Below are 22412 nucleotides of genomic sequence, written 5' to 3' on the forward strand. Positions count from 1 at the left end.
GGCAGGGCTGTGCGGGACGCTCGAGCGCGGCGCGGCCGAATCCACCCACGCGCCCTCTGCCTGGCCCCGCCTCGCTCCCCCCGCCGGCCCCGCCCCCTTCTGATGGGGAGGCCCCGCACCCCGCTAACGCCCCCGCCCCCTCGAACCTCTGGGCTGCCAACGTTCTACTGGCCCCGCCCCCTTTTAACCAGGCTGGGTGCCGGGGTGGGGAAGGGGGTCCCGGACAGTGGGAGCAGTGGAGCCCCCCCCCCCCCCCCCCGGCTTGGGTGCTGGAAGGAGGAGATGCTGCCCCCCCCCCCCGCCGTAACCCCCCCCTCGGGGCCCCCCCAGAGCCGCCGCATCGCCCCATGACCGGGCGCCTGCCGCCCCGCCCCCGACAATCCCCCCCCTCCGTGCCCATTGGCGGAGGAGCCCGCCCCCGGTCCCCTCCCCACTCCGGCCGGATGGGGGGACGCCTTCCCGCCGGCCGCCGCCGCTCCTGCCCCACCTGGCCGAGGGGCCCGGGCGGTGCACGAGGGGTTCCCGGCCCCCCAGGACCCGCCCGCAGCGCCCAGCCGGCACTGGGACAAACTTGGGGCCGTAGCGTCGTGTGAGCCCGGCGGGGTGTGCGGACCCTGGCCCCGTGTCACCCGGCCCTCGGCAGTGGGGACGTCCCGTCCGCTGGGCGCCGGGTACAACGTCCCTGAGTCGCCCCCGGGCACGGCCGGGACTCCTGCTCCGTCGGTTTGGGGGCTCGGTTTTCTTGGGGACACGCCCCGGCGCGTAGGCCCAGCGGGCGCATGGGAGCCATTCCCCGCGTTCCCACGAACTAGGCCCCGCCTCACGGCCGCGAAAACCTGCTGGGGGGCTGCTTCCTTGCGTCTCGCCCCCCGTCCCCGCCGAGACTTCACCCGTCCGGCCGTTCTGGGCGCTCTCGGACCGTGTGCCCCGGACAGCCGGGCGTCCCGCCTGCGGAGAGGTTGCCGAATCACATTGCTGACCGGCCTTCCCCGGCGTCTTGCCGGCACGTTGGCTCGCTTTCGAGCCGGTGCCTTCTTCCGCCGCGCGATGGATCCGGGGGATGCTCTCTTCCCGATTGCGCTGGGCGTTCATCCCGTCCCCCCGCAGTAGGGTTTCCCGTCGCTTCCTCGCTGGCCAAGGTCAACGCGGCAGCCGCCTCGGAAGCGCTTGAGGGAAGCGGATCCCAAATCCCGTGGTCTCCCGCGGTCAACCCGCTTTGTGTGAGCCGGGCCTGGCACAACGTCGTGTGTTCCCAGAGCTGGCAGGACCCTAGAAGCGGAGGGGACCTCGAGGGGCAGCGGGTCCTGGCCCCCTACCCGCATGGCAGGACTCGGCCCCTCTAGATCAGTGATCCTCAACCGGTTTTTACAAAGTACCCCCCCTTTTTTCTTTTGAATTACAACTACCCCCAGTCCCTACAGTTCTCAGAGACGTTTCTCTACCATTGCAACACTGTTCTTTAAACAACTTCATCGTAGCCGGGCAGGCAATGACATTTTTGGGTGTAAAAAGGACCAAAATAAAACGTAAAACAAACCCGCAGTTTTCTCCACTCTCCAGTTGTGCGGACGTACCCCCGGCCGTCGCTCCAGGACCCGAGGGGACTCGTTCCGCTGGCTAGACAACGCAGCCGGCCTTGCTCGGGTCCTTTGCTCAATTTGGAAAACACAATGAACACGTCCCTGCTTCCTGTCAATCACTGCTCTGGGGCGGGACTGAGTGGACGGGCTGGGGGTGCAGGCTGCTCCGGGAGAGACAACCCCCCAGACTTCTCTCGCGTCCCCCTAAGGGTGCTCGTACCCCTGGGCTAGCCCATCGCTCACAGGGGTCTGTCCAACCTGCTCTTAGATATCTCCAGGGGTGGAGATTCCACAACCTCCCCCGGCAATTTACTCCAGTTTCACCACCCGGATGGGCAGGACGTTTTTCCGAATGTCCAACCGAAACCTCCCCAGCTGCCGTGTCAGGCCGTTGCTCCTTGGCCTGTCCTCGGCGGCCACGAGCAATTTTTCTCCCTCCTCGTGACACCGTTTAGGGACTTAAAAACGTCCCCTCTTGGTCTTCACAAGCCCGGTTCCTCCAGCTTCCCTCCTCGCTCGTGCTCTCTAGACCGTTCACCGCTCGTCTCTGGACCCTCCGATTTCTCCACCTCGTGCCCTGAAATGTGGGGCCCAGGACTGGCCCTGCTGGCTCCGCTCTGCCCCCGGATCCCCGTCTGCCGGACTCCTCCCTAGACAGCCGCTTCCCCTCTGTGTGTGTGACACCGATTGGTCCGGGAACCCGATTCGGACCCTGCGCGGGCCTCGGGGGAAGGAGCCGGGCGCAGGGGACCCCTCCACCCCCGCTACCCCCCAAAACGGCACAACCAAGACTTTGGGTCAAACCCTTTATTGGATGTAACAATTAGACCCTCCTCCCGCACTGGGAATGGGGGGAACCGCCCAGCCGCCCGGGGGGGCCACTCGGGCCCCCCCACTCGGGGGAACAGCCCAGCCGAGGCGAAGGGGGGGGCCCAGCGGTGGAGCCACCCACCCCCCTGCCCCAAATTGACCCCTGCACCGGGGCTGCTGTCCTGGTAGCGCCCGGGGGGCCATCCTGACCCAGCCGGGGTGTGGGGGTGGGTGGGGGGGAGCAGGCCTGGGGGGTGGGACGGCCCAGGGGGACCAGGAGTCGGGGAAACGCTCTTCCCTCTGTCGGGAGGGGGGCTGGAAAACAGGGGGGCCGGGATGGGAGGAGGCGGGGTGGGGGGAGCCGCATGTCGACACTGATGGAGGCCGGGGGGAGAGGGGGCAGACACCCCCACCCCCACGGCATGGAGCACCCCTAGATCCCTCGTGGGGCTCAGACGGGGCGGCCGGCCCGGCCCGGCTCTCGGTGCCGGGGATCTGGCTGGCGTGCGGGGGAGCCTGTGGTGGAGGAGCTGGGGGTGGGGGCCGGGGCGCTGGGGGCCGGGGCGCTGGGGGCGGGGGCGCTGGGGGTGGGGGCGCTGGGGGCGGGGGTGGGGGCGCTGGGGGCGGGGGGCGGGGGCCGGGGCGCTGGGGGCGGGGGCCGGGGCGCTGCGGGCGGGGGCTGGGGAGCTGCGGGCGGGGGCCTCCCGCGCCGGGGCCCCGCCCCCTGCTGGCGCCACGTCCACGGTCACCACCCCGTGGACCTGGGAGAGCTGGGGGCTGTCCAGGCTCCCCACCAGCTGGCGCCGCCCGGCCCGGAGGGGCGTGATGCTGTGGCGGAAGGAGATCGTCTGGAACCCGCCGATGTTCCTGTGCAGAGAGGAGAGGAGAAGGGGTCAGGACCCTGGGTCCTCGGCCTGCTCGGGAGGGGAGCGGGGCCTAGTGGTTAGCGGAGGGGGGGGCTGGGAGCCAGGATGTCTGGGTTTGCGTCCCCACTCTGCAAGGGCAGTGAGGGCTAGTGGTTGGAGCGGGGGCAGAGCTCCTGGGAGGACAGTGGGGGCTAGTGGTTGGAGCGGGGGCAGAGCTCCTGGGAGGGCAGTGGGGGCTAGTGGTTGGAGCGGGGGCAGAGCTCCTGGGAGGACAGTGGGGGCTAGTGGTTGGAGTGGGGACAGAGCTCCTGGGAGGACAGTGGGGGCTAGTGGTTGGAGCGGGGGCAGAGCTCCTGGGAGGGCAGTGGGGGCTAGTGGTCGGAGCGGGGGCAGTGCTCCTGGGAGGGCAGTGGGGGCTAGTGGTTGGAGCGGGGACAGAGCTCCTGGGAGGACAGTGGGGGCTAGTGGTTGGAGCGGGGACAGTGCTCCTGGGAGGGCAGTGGGGGCTAGTGGTTGGAGCGGGGACAGAGCTCCTGGGAGGACAGTGGGGGCTAGTGGTTGGAGCGGGGACAGAGCTCCTGGGAGGGCAGTGGGGGCTAGTGGTCGGAGCGCGGGCAGAGCTCCTGGGAGGGCAGTGGGGGCTAGTGGTCGGAGCGGGGGCAGAGCTCCTGGGAGGGCAGTGGGGGCTAGTGGTTGGAGCGGGGCCAGAGCTCCTGGGAGGGCAGTGGGGGCTAGTGGTTGGAGTGGGGACAGAGCTCCTGGGAGGACAGTGGGGGCTAGTGGTTGGAGCGGGGACAGAGCTCCTGGGAGGGCAGTGGGGGCTAGTGGTTGGAGCGGGGACAGTGCTCCTGGGAGGGCAGTGGGGGCTAGTGGTTGGAGCGGGGACAGAGCTCCTGGGAGGACAGTGGGGGCTAGTGGTCGGAGCGGGGGCAGAGCTCCTGGGAGGGCAGTGGGGGCTAGTGGTTGGAGTGGGGACAGAGCTCCTGGGAGGGCAGTGGGGGCTAGTGGTTGGAGTGGGGACAGAGCTCCTGGGAGGGCAGTGGGGGCTAGCGGTCGGAGCGGGGACAGAGCTCCTGGGAGGGCAGTGGGGGCTAGTGGTTGGAGCGGGGACAGAGCTCCTGGGAGGGCAGTGGGGGCTAGTGGTCGGAGCGGGGACAGAGCTCCTGGGAGGGCAGTGGGGGCTAGTGGTTGGAGTGGGGACAGAGCTCCTGGGAGGGCAGTGGGGGCTAGTGGTTGGAGTGGGGACAGAGCTCCTGGGAGGGCAGTGGGGGCTAGCGGTCGGAGCGGGGGCAGAGCTCCTGGGAGGGCAGTGGGGCCTAGTGGTTGGAGCGGGGCCAGAGCTCCTGGGAGGGCAGTGGGGGCTAGTGGTTGGAGCGGGGACAGAGCTCCTGGGAGGGCAGTGGGGGCTAGTGGTTGGAGTGGGGACAGAGCTCCTGGGAGGACAGTGGGGGCTAGTGGTCGGAGCAGGGGCAGAGCTCCTGGGAGGGCAGTGGGGGCTAGTGGTTGGAGCGGGGACAGAGCTCCTGGGAGGGCAGTGGGGGCTAGTGGTTGGAGTGGGGACAGAGCTCCTGGGAGGGCAGTGGGGGCTAGTGGTTGGAGTGGGGACAGAGCTCCTGGGAGGGCAGTGGGGGCTAGTGGTTGGAGCGGGGACAGAGCTCCTGGGAGGGCAGTGGGGGCTAGTGGTTGGAGCGGTGGCAGAGCTCCTGGGAGGGCAGTGGGGGCTAGTGGTTGGCGCGGGGGAGGCTGGGAGCCAGGGGGCTCCGTGGGGGGACTCACCCGATGGGCGTGGCTTTGGGCGTGGACACCCCCGAGCCCTCCATGTGGAAGACGGCGTTCGTCAGCGTCTGGCCCAGCGGGTTCTTGAAGACGACTTGCACGTGGGTCTCCTGCCCCACCACGGCCGGGCCCAGCACCTGGGGGAGGGGGAGAGGGCGAGGTGAGACCTCCGGCCCCCCCCGCTCTCCAGGCATCGGGGCCCCTCTGCCCATCCTCCGCCCGGAGCCCCCTTCCCCCCGAGCCGCCGGCGGGAGAGCCCAGGTCTCCGGGCCCCCCCGCCATGAGTTACAGGACCCGTTTCTAGCCCCCCACATTTCAAAGACCCCTGGTGTCCAGGCCCCCTGCTGTCAGTGAACCCCAGTTTCTAGCCCCCCCGATTTCAAAGACCCCTGGTGTCCAGGCCCCCTGCTGTCAGTGAACCCCAGTTTCTAGCCCCCCCCCGATTTCAAAGACCCCTGGTGTCCAGGCCCCCTGCTGTCAGTGAACCCCAGTTTCTAGCTCCCCCCGATTTCAAAGACCCCTGGTGTCCAGGCCCCCTGCTGTCAGTGAACCCCAGTTTCTAGCCCCCCCGATTTCAAAGACCCCTGGTGTCCAGGCCCCCTGCTGTCAGTGAACCCCAGTTTCTAGCCCCCCCACATTTCAAAGACCCCTGGTGTCCAGGCCCCCTGCTGTCAGTGAACCCCAGTTTCTAGCTCCCCCCGATTTCAAAGACCCCTGGTGTCCAGGCCCCCTGCTGTCAGTGAACCCCAGTTTCTAGCTCCCCCCGATTTCAAAGACCCCTGGTGTCCAGGCACCCTACTGTCAGTGAACCCCAGTTTCTAGCTCCCCCCGATTTCAAAGACCCCTGGTGTCCAGGCCCCCTGCTGTCAGTGAACCCCAGTTTCTAGCTCCCCCCGATTTCAAAGACCCCTGGTGTCCAGGCCCCCTGCTGTCAGTGAACCCCAGTTTCTAGCTCCCCCCGATTTCAAAGACCCCTGGTGTCCAGGCCCCCTGCTGTCACTGAATCCCAGTTTCTAGCCCCCCCCGATTTCAAAGAGCTCTTCTGCCTGGGCCCCCCGCTCTCAGCGCCCCCCAGGGGCCCCGGGGCCCGGCCCCTCACCGTGAGCGTCAGGTCCGGCGTGCGCAGGCGGAAGCTGTGCTGCTTGGCCAGCACCTGGCCGGTCTGAGAGACCTTCCCCGAGACGCTGAGCATCAGGGCAGCCTGGTCCACCAGCTGCGGCTGGTACTCGGCGTAGGACACCACCATGCGCACCGCCTGGCCTGGGGGGGGAGCAGGGTCAGTGGGGGGGTCTGGGGGGGCAGGGGGTGCCTCCTTTGCCAGACAGGATCTGGGCCTGTGGGGGGGGCTGGGTGACTTGGGGGGCAGGCGGTGAGCCGGGGGGGGGGGGGGATCAGAGCTCAGGGAATTGGGTTCCAAAGGTGTCAAGGGATTGGGGCCCAGGGTTATCGGGTTCAGAGGGGCCAGGGGATCAGGAGCTGGGGGGGGGGCAGGGCATTGGGAGCCAAGGGGCTGGGTTCAGGGGGGCAGGGGATCAGGAGCTGGGGGGGGGCCAGGGCATTGGGAGCCAAGGGGCTGGGTTCAGGGGCCAGGTCTGGTGGGCCTGGAGTTTGGGGGGCTGGGGGTTTGGGAGCTGGGGGGCTGGGTTCAGGTTCGGGGGGCTGGGGGATCGGGGGCCGAGGGGCCGGGGGATCGGGGGCCGGGGGGCCGGGACTCACTTCCGCCCGGCGGGATCTCCACCTGCCGGCTCTCCTGCTTGAAGACGCTGCCGGTCACGCCGGTGTAGAACATGGGCGCCAGGTGCAGGCGCAGGGCCACACTGCGGCTGCTGCTGGCCCGGTTGCTCAGGGTCACCTGGACGCTGACGTCCTGGCCCAGGATGGACTCGGAGGCCTCCACGCTCAGCGACACGTCCTCGCCCCACTCCTTGTTCTTGTAGATGTGCGCCTTGGAGCCGTGCTTGGCCGCCGTCTCCACCGCCTTGCGCTCCGCCTCCGAGCCTGCGGGGGGCACGGGCGGGGCTCAGCCAGGCCGGGAGGGGACCCCGGCCAGGCCTCCCCCACCAGGAGCAACGTCCTCGTGCAAGGGTGGGTGCTTGTGTGCCTGAGCATGCACGTGTGTGCAAATGCCAGGGCGTACATGAAGGTGAGCATGCAAACAGGAATGGATGACGTTTTCAATGTGGTACGGTGAGCGTGCGAATGGGCGTGGCTGAGCGTGCAAACTGGCATGGTGAGCGTGCGAGTGGGAGTGGCTGAGTGTGCAAATGGGAGTGGCTGAGCGTGCAGACAGAAGGGGTGAATGTAGGTGTGTCAAAGCAGCCACCCAAAGCCTGCCGATGAGTGTGCGAGGGGGAGTGTGCAAAGGCAGCGAAACATGTGCAAACAGGCGTGTGCGTGCAAACATGGCAAAGCAAAACACAAGGGTGCCGCCAGGTGGAAAAGCAGAAATAGTTTCCAAACATGAAAGGACGAGAGAGGCCAAGTGCCGAACACCAAGCGTGCAAACAGAGGGGGCTGTGTGAAAGAGAGAGCGTGCAAAACTGGCAACGCAGATACACGTGCGACGGCAACCCCCAAAGTGAGTGCACAAACGTAGGTGTGCGCCAAGGCAGAAAAGTGAACGTGCAAACACAGAGGTGCGAGGGTGCAAGCTGCAGCGGGAAGACACAAAAGTAAGTGTGAAAACGTGCAAGGGTGCACCTGGGAGTGTTGAAAGTCGGTGTGCGGGCCTCCCCGTGCGTGCATGCGACGCTGGCCAGCATGGGGCTCTCTGTCCAGCGAGCGCACCCCGGATGAGCCGTGTCCCACACGCCCGGCCCGGCCCTGCCCAGCATTTGGCACGAGCAGCGAGGAAACGTGTCCAAATCCAGCCACGCTCGTCCCACGTCCCAGCATGTGCGGAGGAGGGGCTGGCCCGGCCCTGCCCGGCCCCTGGAATGCCGCTCTCCGGAGCAGGCCGGGAACAGGCGCGACCGGGCGGGTTGGGTGGCAGCGATGTCTCAAGATCTTCCTGGAAACGCGCCGGCTCCGGTGCCAGGCGAGTGTCAGTCTGGGCGGGCCGGGGGCGTTTTCTCGCTCTTGCGCCACGGCCGGGCTGGTCCCAGCAAGAACCTGGGCAGCGCCCCAGCCATCGGCTGCACAATCGATAGCACACAGGGAGAAGTCAGTGGGCGTGGATGGGGGAGCGTGCAAATGAGCATGCATGAGTGTGCAAACGTGAACACGTGTGCAGGAACAGAGGTGTGAGCGCAAAAGCGCATGCGCGTGCAAGCAGAAGTGTGCGTGAAAGTGCATACCCGTGTAAATAGCAGTGCAAAGAGAAGCAAGTGCACAGGTGTGGACACTGAAGCGTGCGGACGCAGAGACGGGAGCATGCCCCTCTCAATGACTTGACCACCTGCATTCTGCTACAAAGACCGTTTCCATCTGCACTTGAAAGGGAATCCTCTGAACTGTCATTCATGTTAAAATTCGACACTTGCCAACAAGGACTCAACAAACACTTGAACTATCTCACCCATTACCAAGACAGCTTCCCCAATTATCACCTGTAATACCATTAACTCACAAACATCCCACTCTCCCCACCTCTAATATCATCAATTCACAGACACTTACCTTCCTTCCTCCCCCTTCCCACCCCCCCCCCCCCGCATCCCCCTTCTGTTCTGCAATGTGATTTGTCCTTTTCATATTTGTTCTTTTTTTTAATTGTATCCTTTGGTATATATGGTTGTGACTACTTTCTTCCACTCTTTGATCTGAGGAAGTGGGTCTGGCCCACGAAAGCTCATCATCTAATAAACCATCTTGTTAGTCTTTAAAGTGCTACATTGTCCTGCATTTTGCCTTTGCAGGTATGAGTGTGTTTGCAGGGTGAAGCACAAGTGCAAAGGCGAGCACCCAAGTGAGCGTGCACCCATGGAGATGCAAGCGTGCAAACAGCAGGGAGTGTGCACAGGAGCAAGTGTGATTGAGCAGGCACGAGTATGCAAATGGAGACATGAGCGTGGATGGACAAGTGCACAAGAACAAGCATTTGCAAAACCCAGGTAAACAGGTGAGTGTGCAAAAGTAGTGAAAGATAAGCACACAGGAGTGTGCAAGCATGGGGATGTGAGCGTGCCAACAGGAACACGAGAGGAGGCTACCAGTGCAAAACTAGTGAGCGAGTGCAGAGAATCCAAAGCTGCCTGAGAGGGCTGCGTTTTCACAAGGCTGTGCAAATTGAGGGTGCAAGCGGGACTGGAAGCGAGGACAGGTGGGTGCCTGAGAACCGCGTGTGCAAAGGTGCACAAGTGTCTGGTGCTTCCCAGAGTGCAAGTGCACCAGAGAGCGAGCGTGTGACCCAAGTGCAAGGGTGAGCGTGCACATGCAGAAGCGGCCGGGTGACCTGGCACAAGCTGGCGTGTGCGGCGTGCGCGAAAGTGTTCCCGACCCAGCGTGCACGTGCGAGTGCCACGTCGGCGCGGTGGTGGGCGGCAGATCGGGCCGCGTGGGGTGCGGGGCCCATTCCCGCTGACGCCCAGTGCCTACCCTCGGGGTGCTTGTAGAGGTCGGTGAGGTCGTGACGCTCGTGCGAGCCCACGGCCTTGGTGCTGATCAGGTGCCCGATGGCCTTTTCCTCCACGTAGACGATCTTGAAGTTGCCGTCGGCCTGGCGCTGCCAGTACACCTTGTCGCTGTTCACCTGCGGGGGCACCGGGTCAGCGCCCCGCGGAGAGACCCCGCCCCCCACAGAGAGACCCCGCCCCCATGGAGAGACCCCGCCCCCGTGGGGAGACCCCGCCCCCCACGAAGAGACCCCCGCCCCCGTGGAGAGACCCCGCCCCCCACAGAGAGACCCCGCCCCTACGGAGAGAGACCCCGCCCCCGCGGAGAGAGACTCCGCCCCCCACGGAGAGACCCTCCCTCCTCCTGCAGCTATGGAGACTCCTCCCATCCACAGAGAGTCCCCGCCCTTCCCAGCCCTGGGAGTGACTTTTCTGCCCCCCCATACCTCAGCGAAGATGAAGGGGGCGTCGTATTTCAGGTAGACCAGCCCGTTCTTGATGGCCTGCACCGAGCAGGGCCCGCAGCAGAAGATACCTGGGGGGGGGACAGTCAGACTCGGGGCGCTCAAGGCCACAACCGCCCCGTTCCCGTTGTCCTGGGGAACTCCCCGAGACTGGATTCCCCCTGCCGACTCCCCCGCCTCATCCTCTGGCTCCGCCATCAGACCCACCACTCGGCCTCCCCACTCCTAGCCCCCCCTTCTTCTGCCACCCCCCCCCACTCACCACTGCTGGTCTCTTGGGGGGTGGCGTCCACCACCTGCCACCCGTCGTACCCCGAGGGTAGGTCAGGCCGGGTCATCCAGCAGTCGTTCCAGACGTGGAAATTCCTGGGGGGGGCACCAGTTACATCAGAGCCCCCTGCTGCGCCCCACAGCCAGCGCCCCCTTCCTTGTAGTGCCCCCTGCTGGAGTAGCCAGGAGCTGCCCCCCACCTCACAGCGCCCCCTGCTGGAGTAGCCGGGAGTCGTCCCTCACCTCACAGCGCCCCCTGCTGGAGTAGCCGGGAGTCGTCCCTCACCTCACAGCGCCCCCCGCTGGAGTAGCCGGGAGTCGTCCCCCACACCCCACAATGCCCCCTGCTGGGGTAGCCAAGAGCCACCTCCCACAGCGCCCCCTGCTGGAGTAGCCGGGAGTCGTCCCCCACACCCCACAGTGCCCCCTGCTGGGGTAGCCAAGAGCCACCTCCCACAGCGCCCCCTGCTGGAGTAGCCGGGAGTCGTCCCCCACACCCCACAGTGCCCCCTGCTGGGGTAGCCAAGAGCCACCTCCCACAGTGCCCCCTGCTGGAGTACCCAGGATCCGCCGCCCCACCCCCCCATAGCGCCCCCGGCGGCCGCCCCTCACCAGACGGAGTCGGCGTTGAGCTTCTCCAGCGGCTTCATGTTCTCGTCGAAGTAGATGTCCATGGTGAGACTCACGTCGGTGTCGTGCGCCGAGTTGTAGTTGGTCACCGTGCGGGTGGCGATCCCGAAGCAGCGCAGCACTGGGGGGGGAGGGAACGGGGGAGTCAGGGGCTGTCGGTGGGGGGGACACAATCCCCAGCCCCCCAGCGCTGCCCTGTCTGGCCCCCTCTTCCTTTCCCTCCACCCTTTCAGTCCAGCGTCCTCAATCGCTCGTCCCCACTTGTTCTCTGCCCTGGTCGCTCTCCAGTGGTTCAGTCTTTCATGGGTCACCCCTTTGTTCCTTCATTCGTTGGTTCACTCCTCCCTTTGTTCATTCCTCTCTTCTGCATTTGTCGGTTGGTTCATTCTTTCCTTTTTCATTCATTCATTAGTTCTCTCCTCCACTCATTCATTCCTTGGTTCATTCTTTCATTCACTCGTTTGTTCATCCCTTTGTTCGCTCTTTTCTTCATTCCTTTGTTAGTTCATTTGTTCGTTTGTTTGTTGGTTCATTTATTTATCCATCCACTTGTTCACTCCTTTGTTCATTCATTCATGTTTTTATTCCTCCACTTGTTCATTCATTTGTTCACTCTCTTCATTTGTCTGTTGGTTCATTCTTTTATTTTGCGCTCATTCACGTGTTCGTTTGTTTGTTTGCGCCTTCGCTCATTCATTTGTTGGTTCATTCTTTCATTCATCTGTCTGATCGTTGGTTCATTCATTCATTTGTTCGTTCAGTCGTCCGTTCATTCATCATTCATTCCCTGCTGCCTTCCCCTCCATCCCTTCGTCCCTCCCCTTCCTCTCATTCGGTCTCCATCTCCCGGGCCCCTGCTGCTGCCTTTCATTCCCCCCCCCCGACTTTCATTCCTCCCGGCCCCTCCCGTGGGCCCCCAGCAGCGCCCCCGCCCCCATCTCACCGGTGGTGACGACGCCGGCGAAGACCCAGCACTGGCCGTAGAGCACGGGATAGCCGGTCCGGTGGTACTGCCGCAGGATGTCCACGCTGCCCACCCAGGCCGAGGGGTTGGTGCCCCGCGAGTACTCGCCCGTCCAGTTCCCCACCAGCACCCCGTTGTCATCCAGGGAGTTCACCTGGGCGGGGCGAGAGGCATCAGAGGGGCGGGGCGAGAGCCGTCAGAGGGGCGGGGCGAGAGCCGTCAGAGGGGCGGGGCGAGAGCCGTCAGGGGGGCGGGGCGAAAGCCGTCAGGGGGGCGGGGCAGCCCAAGGTTGTCCGGGGGGGGACCCGCAGCCCGCACCCCCTACTCACCATGGCAGAGACCACACGGGAGACGCTGATGGGGTCCCCGCGCCCCGCATGGGGCATCCCGCGCCGGTCCAGGATGTGCAGGCAGGCGTCCAGCACCCCCCGGTCAAACTGGGGGGGGGGAGAGATGGGGGGTCAGCGTCCAATGGCCCCCTCCTGCCTGGGCCCTCCCCAGAGACCCCGCTCTGGGAGGCCCCCTCCCTCTCCTGTGTCGTGGCCCCTTCCCCACAGCCCTGCCCCACCCACCCCGTGGACACTCCCCTACAGCCCCGCCCTTCCCGCCCCATGGCCCCTCCCCCCCAACCCAGCCCCAAGTGCCCTGTGGGCCCTCCCCCTCCTGCCCCATGGCCCCTCCCCCCAACCCAGCCCCAAGTGCCCTGTGGACCCTCCCCCTCCTGCCCCATGGCCCCTCCCCCCGCAGCCCCACCCCACCTGCCCGTAGTTCCAGGTGCGCTCCCCGATCTGGCTCTCGGTGCCGTAGTAAATGCGCCCGCTCTCGTTCAGCACGTATTCCTCCAGCCAGTTGTCCTGCGGCAGGTACACGGCGTCCTCTGGGGGGGGCGGGGAAGAGACTGTTAGCCCCGCCCCCTGAGCCGTAGCCCCACCCCAGACCTTTGGCTCCTCCCCCTTATCTTTGACTCCCTCCCCTAAGATTTGGCCCTGCCTTTTGAGCCTTAGCCCCACCCCCTAAGATTTGGCCCTGCCTTCTGAGCCTTAGCCCCACCCCCTAAGATTTGGCCCTGCCTTCTGAGCCTTAGCCCCACCCCCTAAGATTTGGCCCTGCCTTCTGAGCCTTTGCTCCACCCCCTGAGCCTTAGCCCCCTGTCCCTCAGCCCCGCCTCCCTGCCCTACAGCCATGCTCAGACCCCCATGTGCCCGGTCCTGTGGGGAGAAAGGGTAGGGCCTGCCAGCCCCATGGCTCCAGGCCCCCTGGTCCTGCCCCCCCTCCCATGCTGCGCACTTCCCCCAGCAGTGCCCCTGCTCACCCCGGCACCAGGGGTTGAAGAGGATGTAGATATTGTTGCGGGGGTCGAAGGGCATCTGGTACTCGCCCGCCTGGCTGCGGGTCTTGACGCTGAAGCGGTATTTGCCGATGGCGGCCGTGGGGGCCGAGGTGACCCGCAGGGTCAGGCTGTCGGACCTGGATTTCCTCACCTCGGCCGACCAGCCCCCGGGCAGCGAGGGCCCCAACGGCACCAGGATGTGGGTGCCCTTGGACACCTGGGGCGTGGGGCCTGCGGGGAGACAGGGAGTGAATTGCCTGGGGTGACCCCCAGCCCTTCCCCCCCTCTGGTCTGCCCCCGACCATTCCCGTGTGTCCCTGGCCAGGACACTGCTGCAGGGAAGCTCACAGCCCCGGAGCGTCCCTAGCCCAGGACACTGCTGCAGGGAAGCTCGTAGCCCCGGAGCGTCCCTGGCCAGGACACTGTTGGAGAGAAGCTCGCAGCCCCGGAGCGTCCCTGGCCAGGACGCTGTTGGAGAGAAGCTCGCAGCCCCGGAGCGTCCCTGGCCAGGACACTGTTGGAGAGAAGCTCGCAGCCCCGGAGCATCCCTGGCCAGGACACTGTTGAAGGGAAGCTCGCAGCCCCGGAGCATCCCTGGCCAGGACACTGTTGAAGGGAAGCTCGCAGCCCCGGAGCGTCCCTGGCCAGGACACTGTTGGAGAGTAGCTCGCAGCCCCGGAGCGTCCCTGGCCAGGACACTGTTGGAGGGAAGCTCACAGCCCCGGAGAGTCCCTGGCCAGGACACCGTTAGAGGGAAGCTCGCAGCCCCGGAGTGTCCCTGTCCCAGGACACTGTTGGAGGGAAGTTCACAGCCCCGGAATGTCCCTGGCCCTGGCCACTGTTGGAAGGAAGCTCACAGCCCCGGAGCGTCCCTGGCCAGGACACTGTTGGAGGGAAGCTCGCAGCCCCGGAGCGTCCCTGGCCAGGACACTGTTGGAGGGAAGCTCGCAGCCCCGGAGTGTCCCTGGCCAGGACACTGTTGGAGGGAAGCTCGCAGCCCCGGCAGGACCTGCGGACCCAGCCCTGTGATCTCAGCTCCACCGGCAGGTCCGGGCAGGAAGGGCCCCTCCCAAACCTGTTCGGCCCGAGTGTGGGGGAGCTGGGGTGGGGCGCGGTGAGGAGCGGCCACCCCGCTTCCCTTCCACACCCTGCTGCCTCCCACAGCCTCTCTCCCAGCCTGCCTGGGACTGCCCGGCTGCGAACTTCCTCACGGCAGTGCCGCCTGGCCGGCCAGCCCGCCCCGCTGCCCAAGGCTGTGAGCTTCCCCCAGCAGTGCCCCCAGCCAGAGGGAGGGGGACCCAAGGCTGCGCGCTTCCCCCAGCAGTGCCCCCATAGGGGGACGATGTGGGGGCTGCGAACCCCTCTCCCCGGTGCCATGTGGCCTCCGGGCCTGGCCGAGCAAGGCGAGCTGCGGGGAATGTGGCTACATCTGGGGAGCTGCGGGTGGTTAATGAGTGGAGGCTTTGTAGCTGTGGGGCCTGGGAAGGGGGGTCATTTACGGAGCCAGAGGCCCAGAGAAGGGGGCTGCCCCTCGGAGCCAGGCTGCGCCGGGACCACAAGGGGCAGGATCCCTCCCCCAGTCAGACCCAGGAGCCATCTAGCCCGGTGTCCCAGACCAAGGAGTCTTCAGCGCATCCCCCGGCGAGGAGTTCCACAGGTTAACCGTGCGCCGCATTGAACAAAGACTCCCTTTGGTTTGCTCTCAGCCTGCTACCTCCCCATTCCATGGGGTGACCCTCTGGCTCCTGGGGGATTGGGGGGAGCGAATCGCATTTCCTGTGGCACTTCCTCCAGCCCCGGGTTCACTAGGCCTCTGCTGGGTCCAACCCGGCCACCTTCCTCTCTCCACCCCCAGCCCCCGCTCACATGGCTCGCCCCTTCCTGCCCCCTTTCCAGTCCCCATGGAGCTTTCCAGGGCCGGGGCCAGCAGACGTGAGCGGGGAGCAGCGGGGGGACGGGGAGCAGCTCAGAGCAGCGGGGATGTGGGGGGCCCGGGGCCCGTCAGAGGGTTCATGGGGGGCACCGGGGGCATCTCTCACTGCTGCAGTCAGACGTGCGCTTCAGGGGAGCAGGGGGTGTTGGGGAGCAGTAGGGGACCCAGCCCGGGGTGCGGGGGGCCCAGGTGGAGTATGGGGGAGTCCTGGGGGGTTCGGAGGGCTCTCATTCAGCAGCAGCTCCAGGCAGACACAGTACAGTCGGGGGTACCGGAAAGTGAGGGGAGTACAGGGGTACCAGGGGGTACCGGAGGGTCCGGGGGCTCTCACCCAGCGGCAACTCCAGGCAGATGCAGTGCGGGGGGGGGGAGGGGTACTGGAGGGTTTGGGGGTATGGGGGATACTGAGGGGTACAGCGATACTGGGGGGTGGTCCGAGGGCTCACCCAGCAGCAGCTCCAGGCAGACACGGTGCAGTGGGGGGTACCAGGGGATACCGGGGGGTACAGGGGTTCCGGGGGTACCGGGAGGGTCTGTGGGGTACTGGGAGGGTATGGAGGTACCGGGGGGAGTCCAGGGGGGTCTGTGGGGTACCGGGAGGATATGGGGGTATTAGGGGCTCACCCAGCAGCAGCTCCAGGCAGACACTGTGCAGTGGGGGATGCCAGAGGGTTCCGGGGGGTACAGGGGTCCCGGGGGGTCTGTGGGGTACCGGGAGGGTACAGGGGTACCGGGAGGAGTCCAGGGGAGTGTGTGGGGTACCGGGAGGGTACGGGGGTATCGGGGGCTCACCCAGCTTTAACTCCAGGCAGACGCGGTGCAGTGGGGGATACCGGGGGTACAGGGGTCCCGGGCGTATGGGGGTACCAGGAGGAGTCCGGGGGGGGGTCTGTGGGGTACCGGGAGGATATGGGGGTGTCGGGGGCTCACCCAGAAGCAGCTCCAGGCAGACACGGTGCAGTGGGGGATACCGGGGGTACAGGGGTCCCAGGCGTATGGGGGTACCAGGAGGAGTCCGGGGGGGGGTCTGTGGGGTACCGGGAGGATATGGGGGTGTCGGGGGCTCACCCAGAAGCAGCTCCAGGCAGACGCGGTGCAGTGGGGGATACCGGGGGTACAGGGGTCCCAGGCGTATGGGGGTACCAGGAGGAGTCCGAGGGGGTCTGTGGGGTACCGGGAGGGTACGGGGGTATCGGGGGCTCACCCAGCAGTAACTCCAGGCAGACGCGGTGCAGTGGGGGATACCGGGGGTACAGGGGTCCCGGGGGAATGGGGGGTACCAGGAGGAGTCCGGGGGGGGGGTCTGTGGGGTACCGGGAGGGTACGGGGGTCCCGGGGGCACGGGGGTAACAGGGGGGATCTGGGGGGGTCTGGGGAGTACCAGGAGGGTACGGGGGTATCAGGGGGATCCGGGGGGGTCTGTGGGGTACCAGGAGGGTACGGGGGTACCGGGGGCTCACCCAGCAGCAGCTCCAGGCACACGCGGTGCAGTGGGGGATACTGGGAGGTACAGGGGTCCCGGGGGTATGGGGGGTACCAGGAGGGATCCGGGGGGGTCTGTGGGGCACCGGGAGGGTACGGGGGTTCCAGGGGGAATCCGGGGGGGGGGGGGTCTGAGGGGTACCGGGAGGGTTCGGGGGTTCCAGGGGGGTTCCGGGGGGGGGGGGGTCTGAGGGGTACCGGGAGGGTACAGGGGTTCCGGGGGTACGGAGGTACCAGGGGGGGTCTGAGGGGTACCGGGAGGGTAGAGGGGTACCAGGGGCTCACCCAGCAGCAGCTCCAGGCACACGCGGTGCAGTGGGGGATACCGGGGGGTCCCGGGGGTACAGAGGTACCAGGGGGGGGTCTGAGGGGTACCGGGAGGGTACAGGGGTTCCGGGGGTACGGAGGTACCAGGGGGGATCTGAGGGGTACCGGGAGGGTACGGGGGTACCAGGGGCTCACCCAGCAGCAGCTCCAGGCAGACGCGGTGCAGTGGGGGATACCGGGGGGTCCTGGGGGTACGGAGGTACCGGGGGGGTCTGAGGGGTACCGGGAGGGTACGGGGGTACCGGGGGCTCACCCAGCAGCAGCTCCAGGCACACGCGATGCTCCTCCGGGTCGTAGGGCTGCTGCAGCTGCAGGCAGATGTCGAAGGCCTGGCCCCGGCGCACGATCAGCTCGTCGTACTCGAACTCGTCCGTGTGGTGCGCCCGGCGCGTGGCCCCGTCCCGCTGCGCCATCAGGTCCATGCCGCTCACCACCAGCATCCCCTCTGCCGGCACAGGACGTGCTCAGACCAGGGCCCCCCAACAGCAGGGGGGCAGGGCTCAGAGGGGCACGCTGGGGGTGGGGCTAGCGGGGGGCCCAGCTAGGAGGGGAACTCCAATGGGAAAGGGGGTGGGCAGAGGGGGTCCCCCAAAATCTGGAGGGGGGAACCTTCTGGGGAGCCGAAGGGGAACCCCAGAACTGTAACCACCAGTGTCGGTGTGGGGCGGGATCCATGGGGAGGGGGTGCAAGACCAGCCCCCTGGATCTGGGCAGGGAAACTGAGGCCGGGGATCCCCCCTAGGGACTCAGGGTGCCACGGCGGGGGATGCTGGAGGGAACCACACACCGGGTTCTCCTCCGCACCCCGCTGCCCCCGCCCCCCACCCGGGGCTGCGCGCTTCCCCACAGCGGTGCCCTGGCTCGGGGCCCACTCACCCCGGATGACGGGCTGGGCCGCCCGGGTCCCCGGCACCTCCCCCGGCAAAGGCCCCCAGTCCGTGTCGTCCCTGCGCCCCGCCCCCGAGCAGCATTTGCAGCAGCTGCAGAATTTGCTGAAGAAGGACTTCTTCCGGCGCTCCGGCGGGGGCTCGGGGGGGCCGGGCTGGCGCGCCCGGTAGCTGGCGCTGGCCCATCGCCCCACATCCGTCCGGGTATCGGGCTCCGGCATCCTGCCTGGGGGCGAGAGACACGGGATGAGCAGGCTTCCCCGGCCGGTTCTAGGCCGCCGGGCCCCACCCCAGAGGTGGCTGCATTTCGGCACCGGGCGGCCTGCCAGGCGGGCAGCGGGCACCCGGCAATGGGGAAATCGGCCTCGGGACGGTGAGAAACTAGGTCAGAGGATACCCGCCCGGCATCGGCGTCGGCCCAGCCGGGGAGAGAACCCAGGCGTCCCGGCTCTAACCACTGCCCCCCACTGCCCGCACGGAGAACCCAGGCGTCCCGGCTCTAACCACTGCCCCCCACTGCCCGCACGGAGAACCCAGGCGTCCCAGCTCTAACCACTGCCCCCCACTGCCCGCACGGAGAACCCAGGAGGCCCGGCTCTAACCACTGCCCCCCACTGCCCGCACGGAGAACCCAGGCGTCCCGGCTCTAACCACTGCCCCCCACTGCCCGCACGGAGAACCCAGGCGTCCCGGCTCTAACCACTGCACCCCACTGCCCGCACGGAGAACCCAGGCGTCCCAGCTCTAACCACTGCCCCCCACTGCCCGCACGGAGAACCCAGGCGTCCCGGCTCCAACCACTGCCCCCCACTGCCCGCACGGAGAACCCAGGCGTCCCGGCTCTAACCACTGCCCCCCACTGCCCGCACGGAGAACCCAGGCGTCCCAGCTCTAACCACTGCCCCCCACTGCCCGCACGGAGAACCCAGGCGTCCCGGCTCCAACCACTGCCCCCCACTGCCCGCACGGAGAACCCAGGCGTCCCGGCTCTAACCACTGCCCCCCACTGCCCGCACGGAGAACCCAGGCGTCCCGGCTCTAACCACTGCCCCCCACTGCCCGCACGGAGAACCCAGGCGTCCCGGCTCTAACCACTGCCCCCCACTGCCCGCACGGAGAACCCAGGCGGCCCGGCTCTAACCACTGCCCCCCACTGCCCGCACGGAGAACCCAGGCGTCCCGGCTCTAACCACTGCACCCCACTGCCCGCACGGAGAACCCAGGCGTCCCAGCTCTAACCACTGCCCCCCACTGCCCGCACGGAGAACCCAGGCGTCCCGGCTCTAACCACTGCCCCCCACTGCCCGCACGGAGAACCCAGGCGTCCCAGCTCTAACCACTGCCCCCCACTGCCCGCACGGAGAACCCAGGCGTCCCAGCTCTAACCACTGCCCCCCACTGCCCGCACAGAGAACCCAGGCGTCCCGGCTCTAACCACTGCCCCCCACTGCCCGCACGGAGAACCCAGGAGGCCCAGCTCTAACCACTGCCCCCCACTGCCCGCACGGAGAACCCAGGCGTCCCGGCTCTAACCACTGCCCCCCACTGCCCGCACGGAGAACCCAGGCGTCCCGGCTCTAACCACTGCCCCCCACTGCCCGCACGGAGAACCCAGGAGGCCCGGCTCTAACCACTGCCCCCCACTGCCCGCACGGAGAACCCAGGCGTCCCAGCTCTAACCACTGCCCCCCACTGCCCGCACGGAGAACCCAGGCGTCCCGGCTCTAACCACTGCCCCCCACTGCCCGCACGGAGAACCCAGGCGTCCCGGCTCTAACCACTGCCCCCCACTGCCCGCACGGAGAACCCAGGAGGCCCAGCTTTGGGATGGGTCCCGGAGGGGAATACGTTTCCTTCGCCAGGCGCCACCCTGCCCCAGCTGGAGAGAGTCCAGATGTGAACAGCTGCTGGGAGCGGCCTAGCTTGGGAACACACTGGGGCGGGGGGGGTGCATGTGGGGGTCAGACGGGAGGGACAGACAGAGGCGTGTGACAGACAGACAGAGGGGGGCACAGACGGACGGAGAACGGGGTGCACGTCTGGGGGGGTGGGGACAGACAGACGTGCCTGGGGATGGACAGCGGGGTGTGGAGGGCAGGAGCAGGACGTGTGTGGGGCTGACTGGACAGACGGACGCCAGAGGGCGGGGATGGATGGATGGACAGAGGTATGTGTATGGGGAGAGATGCACAGCCAGCCAGGGAGGGCGTATGGGGACGGACAGACGGGCGGTGTAGGGCGACAGGAGTGGGGTGGGGGGCAGGGGCGGGGCAGGGGCGGGGCTACCCTCCAATGGGAATTGTGAAATATGATGGCACCTCAGGAACCCCGGAGTCTCGCTCCCCTCCCTGTAACCACTGGCCCCCACTGCCCTCCTCTAACCACTGGCCCCCACTGCCCTGCTCCAACCACTGGCCCCCACTGCCCTCCTCTAACCACTCGCCCCCACTGCCCTCCTCTAACCACTGGCCCCCACTGCCCTGCTCCAACCACTGGCCCCCACTGCCCTGCTCCAACCACTAGCCTCCACTGCCCTCCTCTAACCACTGGCCCCCACTGCCCTGCTCCAACCACTAACCTCCACTGCCCTCCTCCAACCACTCGCCCCCACTGCCCTGCTCCAACCACTTGCCCCCACTGCCCTGCTCCAACCACTAGCCTCCACTGCCCTCCTCTAACCACTGGCCCCCACTGCCCTGCTCCAACCACTTGCCCCCACTGCCCTGCTCCAACCACTAGCCTCCACTGCCCTCCTCTAACCACTGGCCCCCACTGCCCTGCTCCAACCACTAGCCTCCACTGCCCTCCTCTAACCACTGGCCCCCACTGCCTTGCTCCAACCACTAGCCTCCACTGCCCTCCTCTAACCACTCGCCCCCACTACCCTCCCAGAGCCGGGCAGAGACCCAGGAGCCCTGCCCAACCTCTGCTCCAACCACTGGTCCCCACTGCCCTCCCAGAGCCAGGCGATAACCCAGGAGTCCTGCCCCTCCCCACTCAGCAGCTCCCTGCTCCAACCCGTAGCTCAGCGTCCCCCTTCCCTCCTGCCCCCCAACCCCACCCTCTGCCCCATTCCCCCCCAACCCTGAAATCCCCGCCCCCTTCCCAGGCACCCCCAACCTTCCACCTGCGCGTCCCGCCCCCAAACTTCCCAGCGCCCCCAGCCCCAGTGACCCCCGGCTCCCAGCCCCCCAACTCCCAGCCCCAGTGACCCCCGGATTCCAGCCCCCCAACTCCCAGCCCCCCAACTCCCAGCCCCAGTGACCCCCGGATACCAGTCCCCCAACTCCCAGCCCCAGTGACCCCCGGATTCCAGCCCCCCAACTCCCAGCCCCCCAACTCCCAGCCCCAGTGACCCCCGGATCCCAGCCCCCCAACTCCCAGCCCCCCGGCCCCCGCGCACTCACTGGCCGGCGCCTCTCGCTGCTGTGAGGCGCTCCCGGGAGCCGCTCGCTACAAACTCGGGGGGGAGGAGCCGGGGCGGGGCGGGGCGCGGGGGGGGGGCAGGGACCGGACCCGCGAGTCACCGAACGGGGGGGGGGTGACCTCAGCTGCCCCCGGGCGCTTCCTCCAGCGGGGACGGGGACACCCCCCCGCGTGTCCCGCCCCCCCGCGTGTCCCGCCCCCCGAGTATCACCCCCCAGAAACACCCTCCTGCCCCCCACCCCTCACGCGCCCCGCAATCCGCCTCCCCAGCCCCCCCGCCCTGCGCCCCCTCTGCCCCCCCCGACTAGCCGGGCGGGGGAACCCGAGAGCTGAGCGGGGGGGGGCAGCGGGAGTCGAGGGGCTCGTGGGGCGCTGGGGCATCTGCCCCCCCGCCCCTTCCCCCACAAGCTCCGAGGGGCCCCCCCCGACCCCCCACCCCGCCCGGGCGCAGTTGGGAAAACGCCGCGACAAACCCAACCGGCCCAACCTGCCCCACAGACACCGGCCGGGACTCACCCGGGGTGGGGCCGGGCTGTGTCGGGGGGCGGGGAACGGGGCACAAGCCACCCCAGCCCTGCCGGGCCCCCAATCCCGCCCCACAGCCCTGCCGGGCCCCCAATCCCGCCCCACAGCCCCTGCCCCCCAGCCATGCAGGGGCCCCCAATTTTGCCCCCCAGCCCTGCCGGGGCCCCCCATTTGCGCCCCACAGCCCTGCTGGGGCCCCCCTCCCGCCCCACAGCCCCTGCCAGTGCCCCTCCCCCCAGCCCTGCCACTGCCCCCCATTCCCGCCCCACAGCCCTGCTACTGCCCTCCACTCCCACCCCACAGCCCCTGCCCCCCAGCCCTGCCCTTGGCTCCCCTTGCCCCCCAGTGCCCCTCACTGACAACTTGCAGCCCCTGCCCCCCACCCTACTGGTGACCCACAGCCTCTGCCTCCCGAGCCCTGCTGGTGCCCCTCTCTCCCGCCCCCCAGCCCAGCCCTGGCCCCCCACCTCCACTCCGTGGTGCAGGAATTTGGGAGGTGGCTCCTACTTGGCCTGGCTCTGCTCCCAGGGTTCCTGCCCCCCGGCTGCCCTGGGGCGGGGTGCGGGCGGGGGGAGCCCCGGGCCGGCCG

The 22412-nt window shown here is 67.6% G+C and overlaps 1 protein-coding gene across 1 annotated transcript; it reads right to left on the reverse strand.

The window, feature by feature from the left end:
* Nucleotides 1–2703: 2703 nt before the first annotated feature.
* On the reverse strand, nt 2704–22412 carry TGM1 (transglutaminase 1). Its single transcript, XM_089774260.1, is given in 16 exon segments — nt 2704–3019; nt 3021–3257; nt 5033–5169; nt 6132–6292; nt 6749–7030; nt 9569–9722; nt 10032–10120; nt 10312–10415; nt 10932–11070; nt 11893–12067; nt 12243–12350; nt 12672–12790; nt 13226–13474; nt 17239–17430; nt 17862–18098; nt 22291–22412. Coding segments are annotated over 15 exon segments (2556 nt in total). The 5' UTR covers nt 18094–18098; nt 22291–22412; the 3' UTR covers nt 2704–2841.

Source organism: Pelodiscus sinensis, chromosome 30, assembly GCF_052426305.1.
Source record: "Pelodiscus sinensis isolate ZL-2025 chromosome 30, ASM5242630v1, whole genome shotgun sequence".
Taxonomy (NCBI): Eukaryota; Metazoa; Chordata; order Testudines; family Trionychidae; genus Pelodiscus; species Pelodiscus sinensis.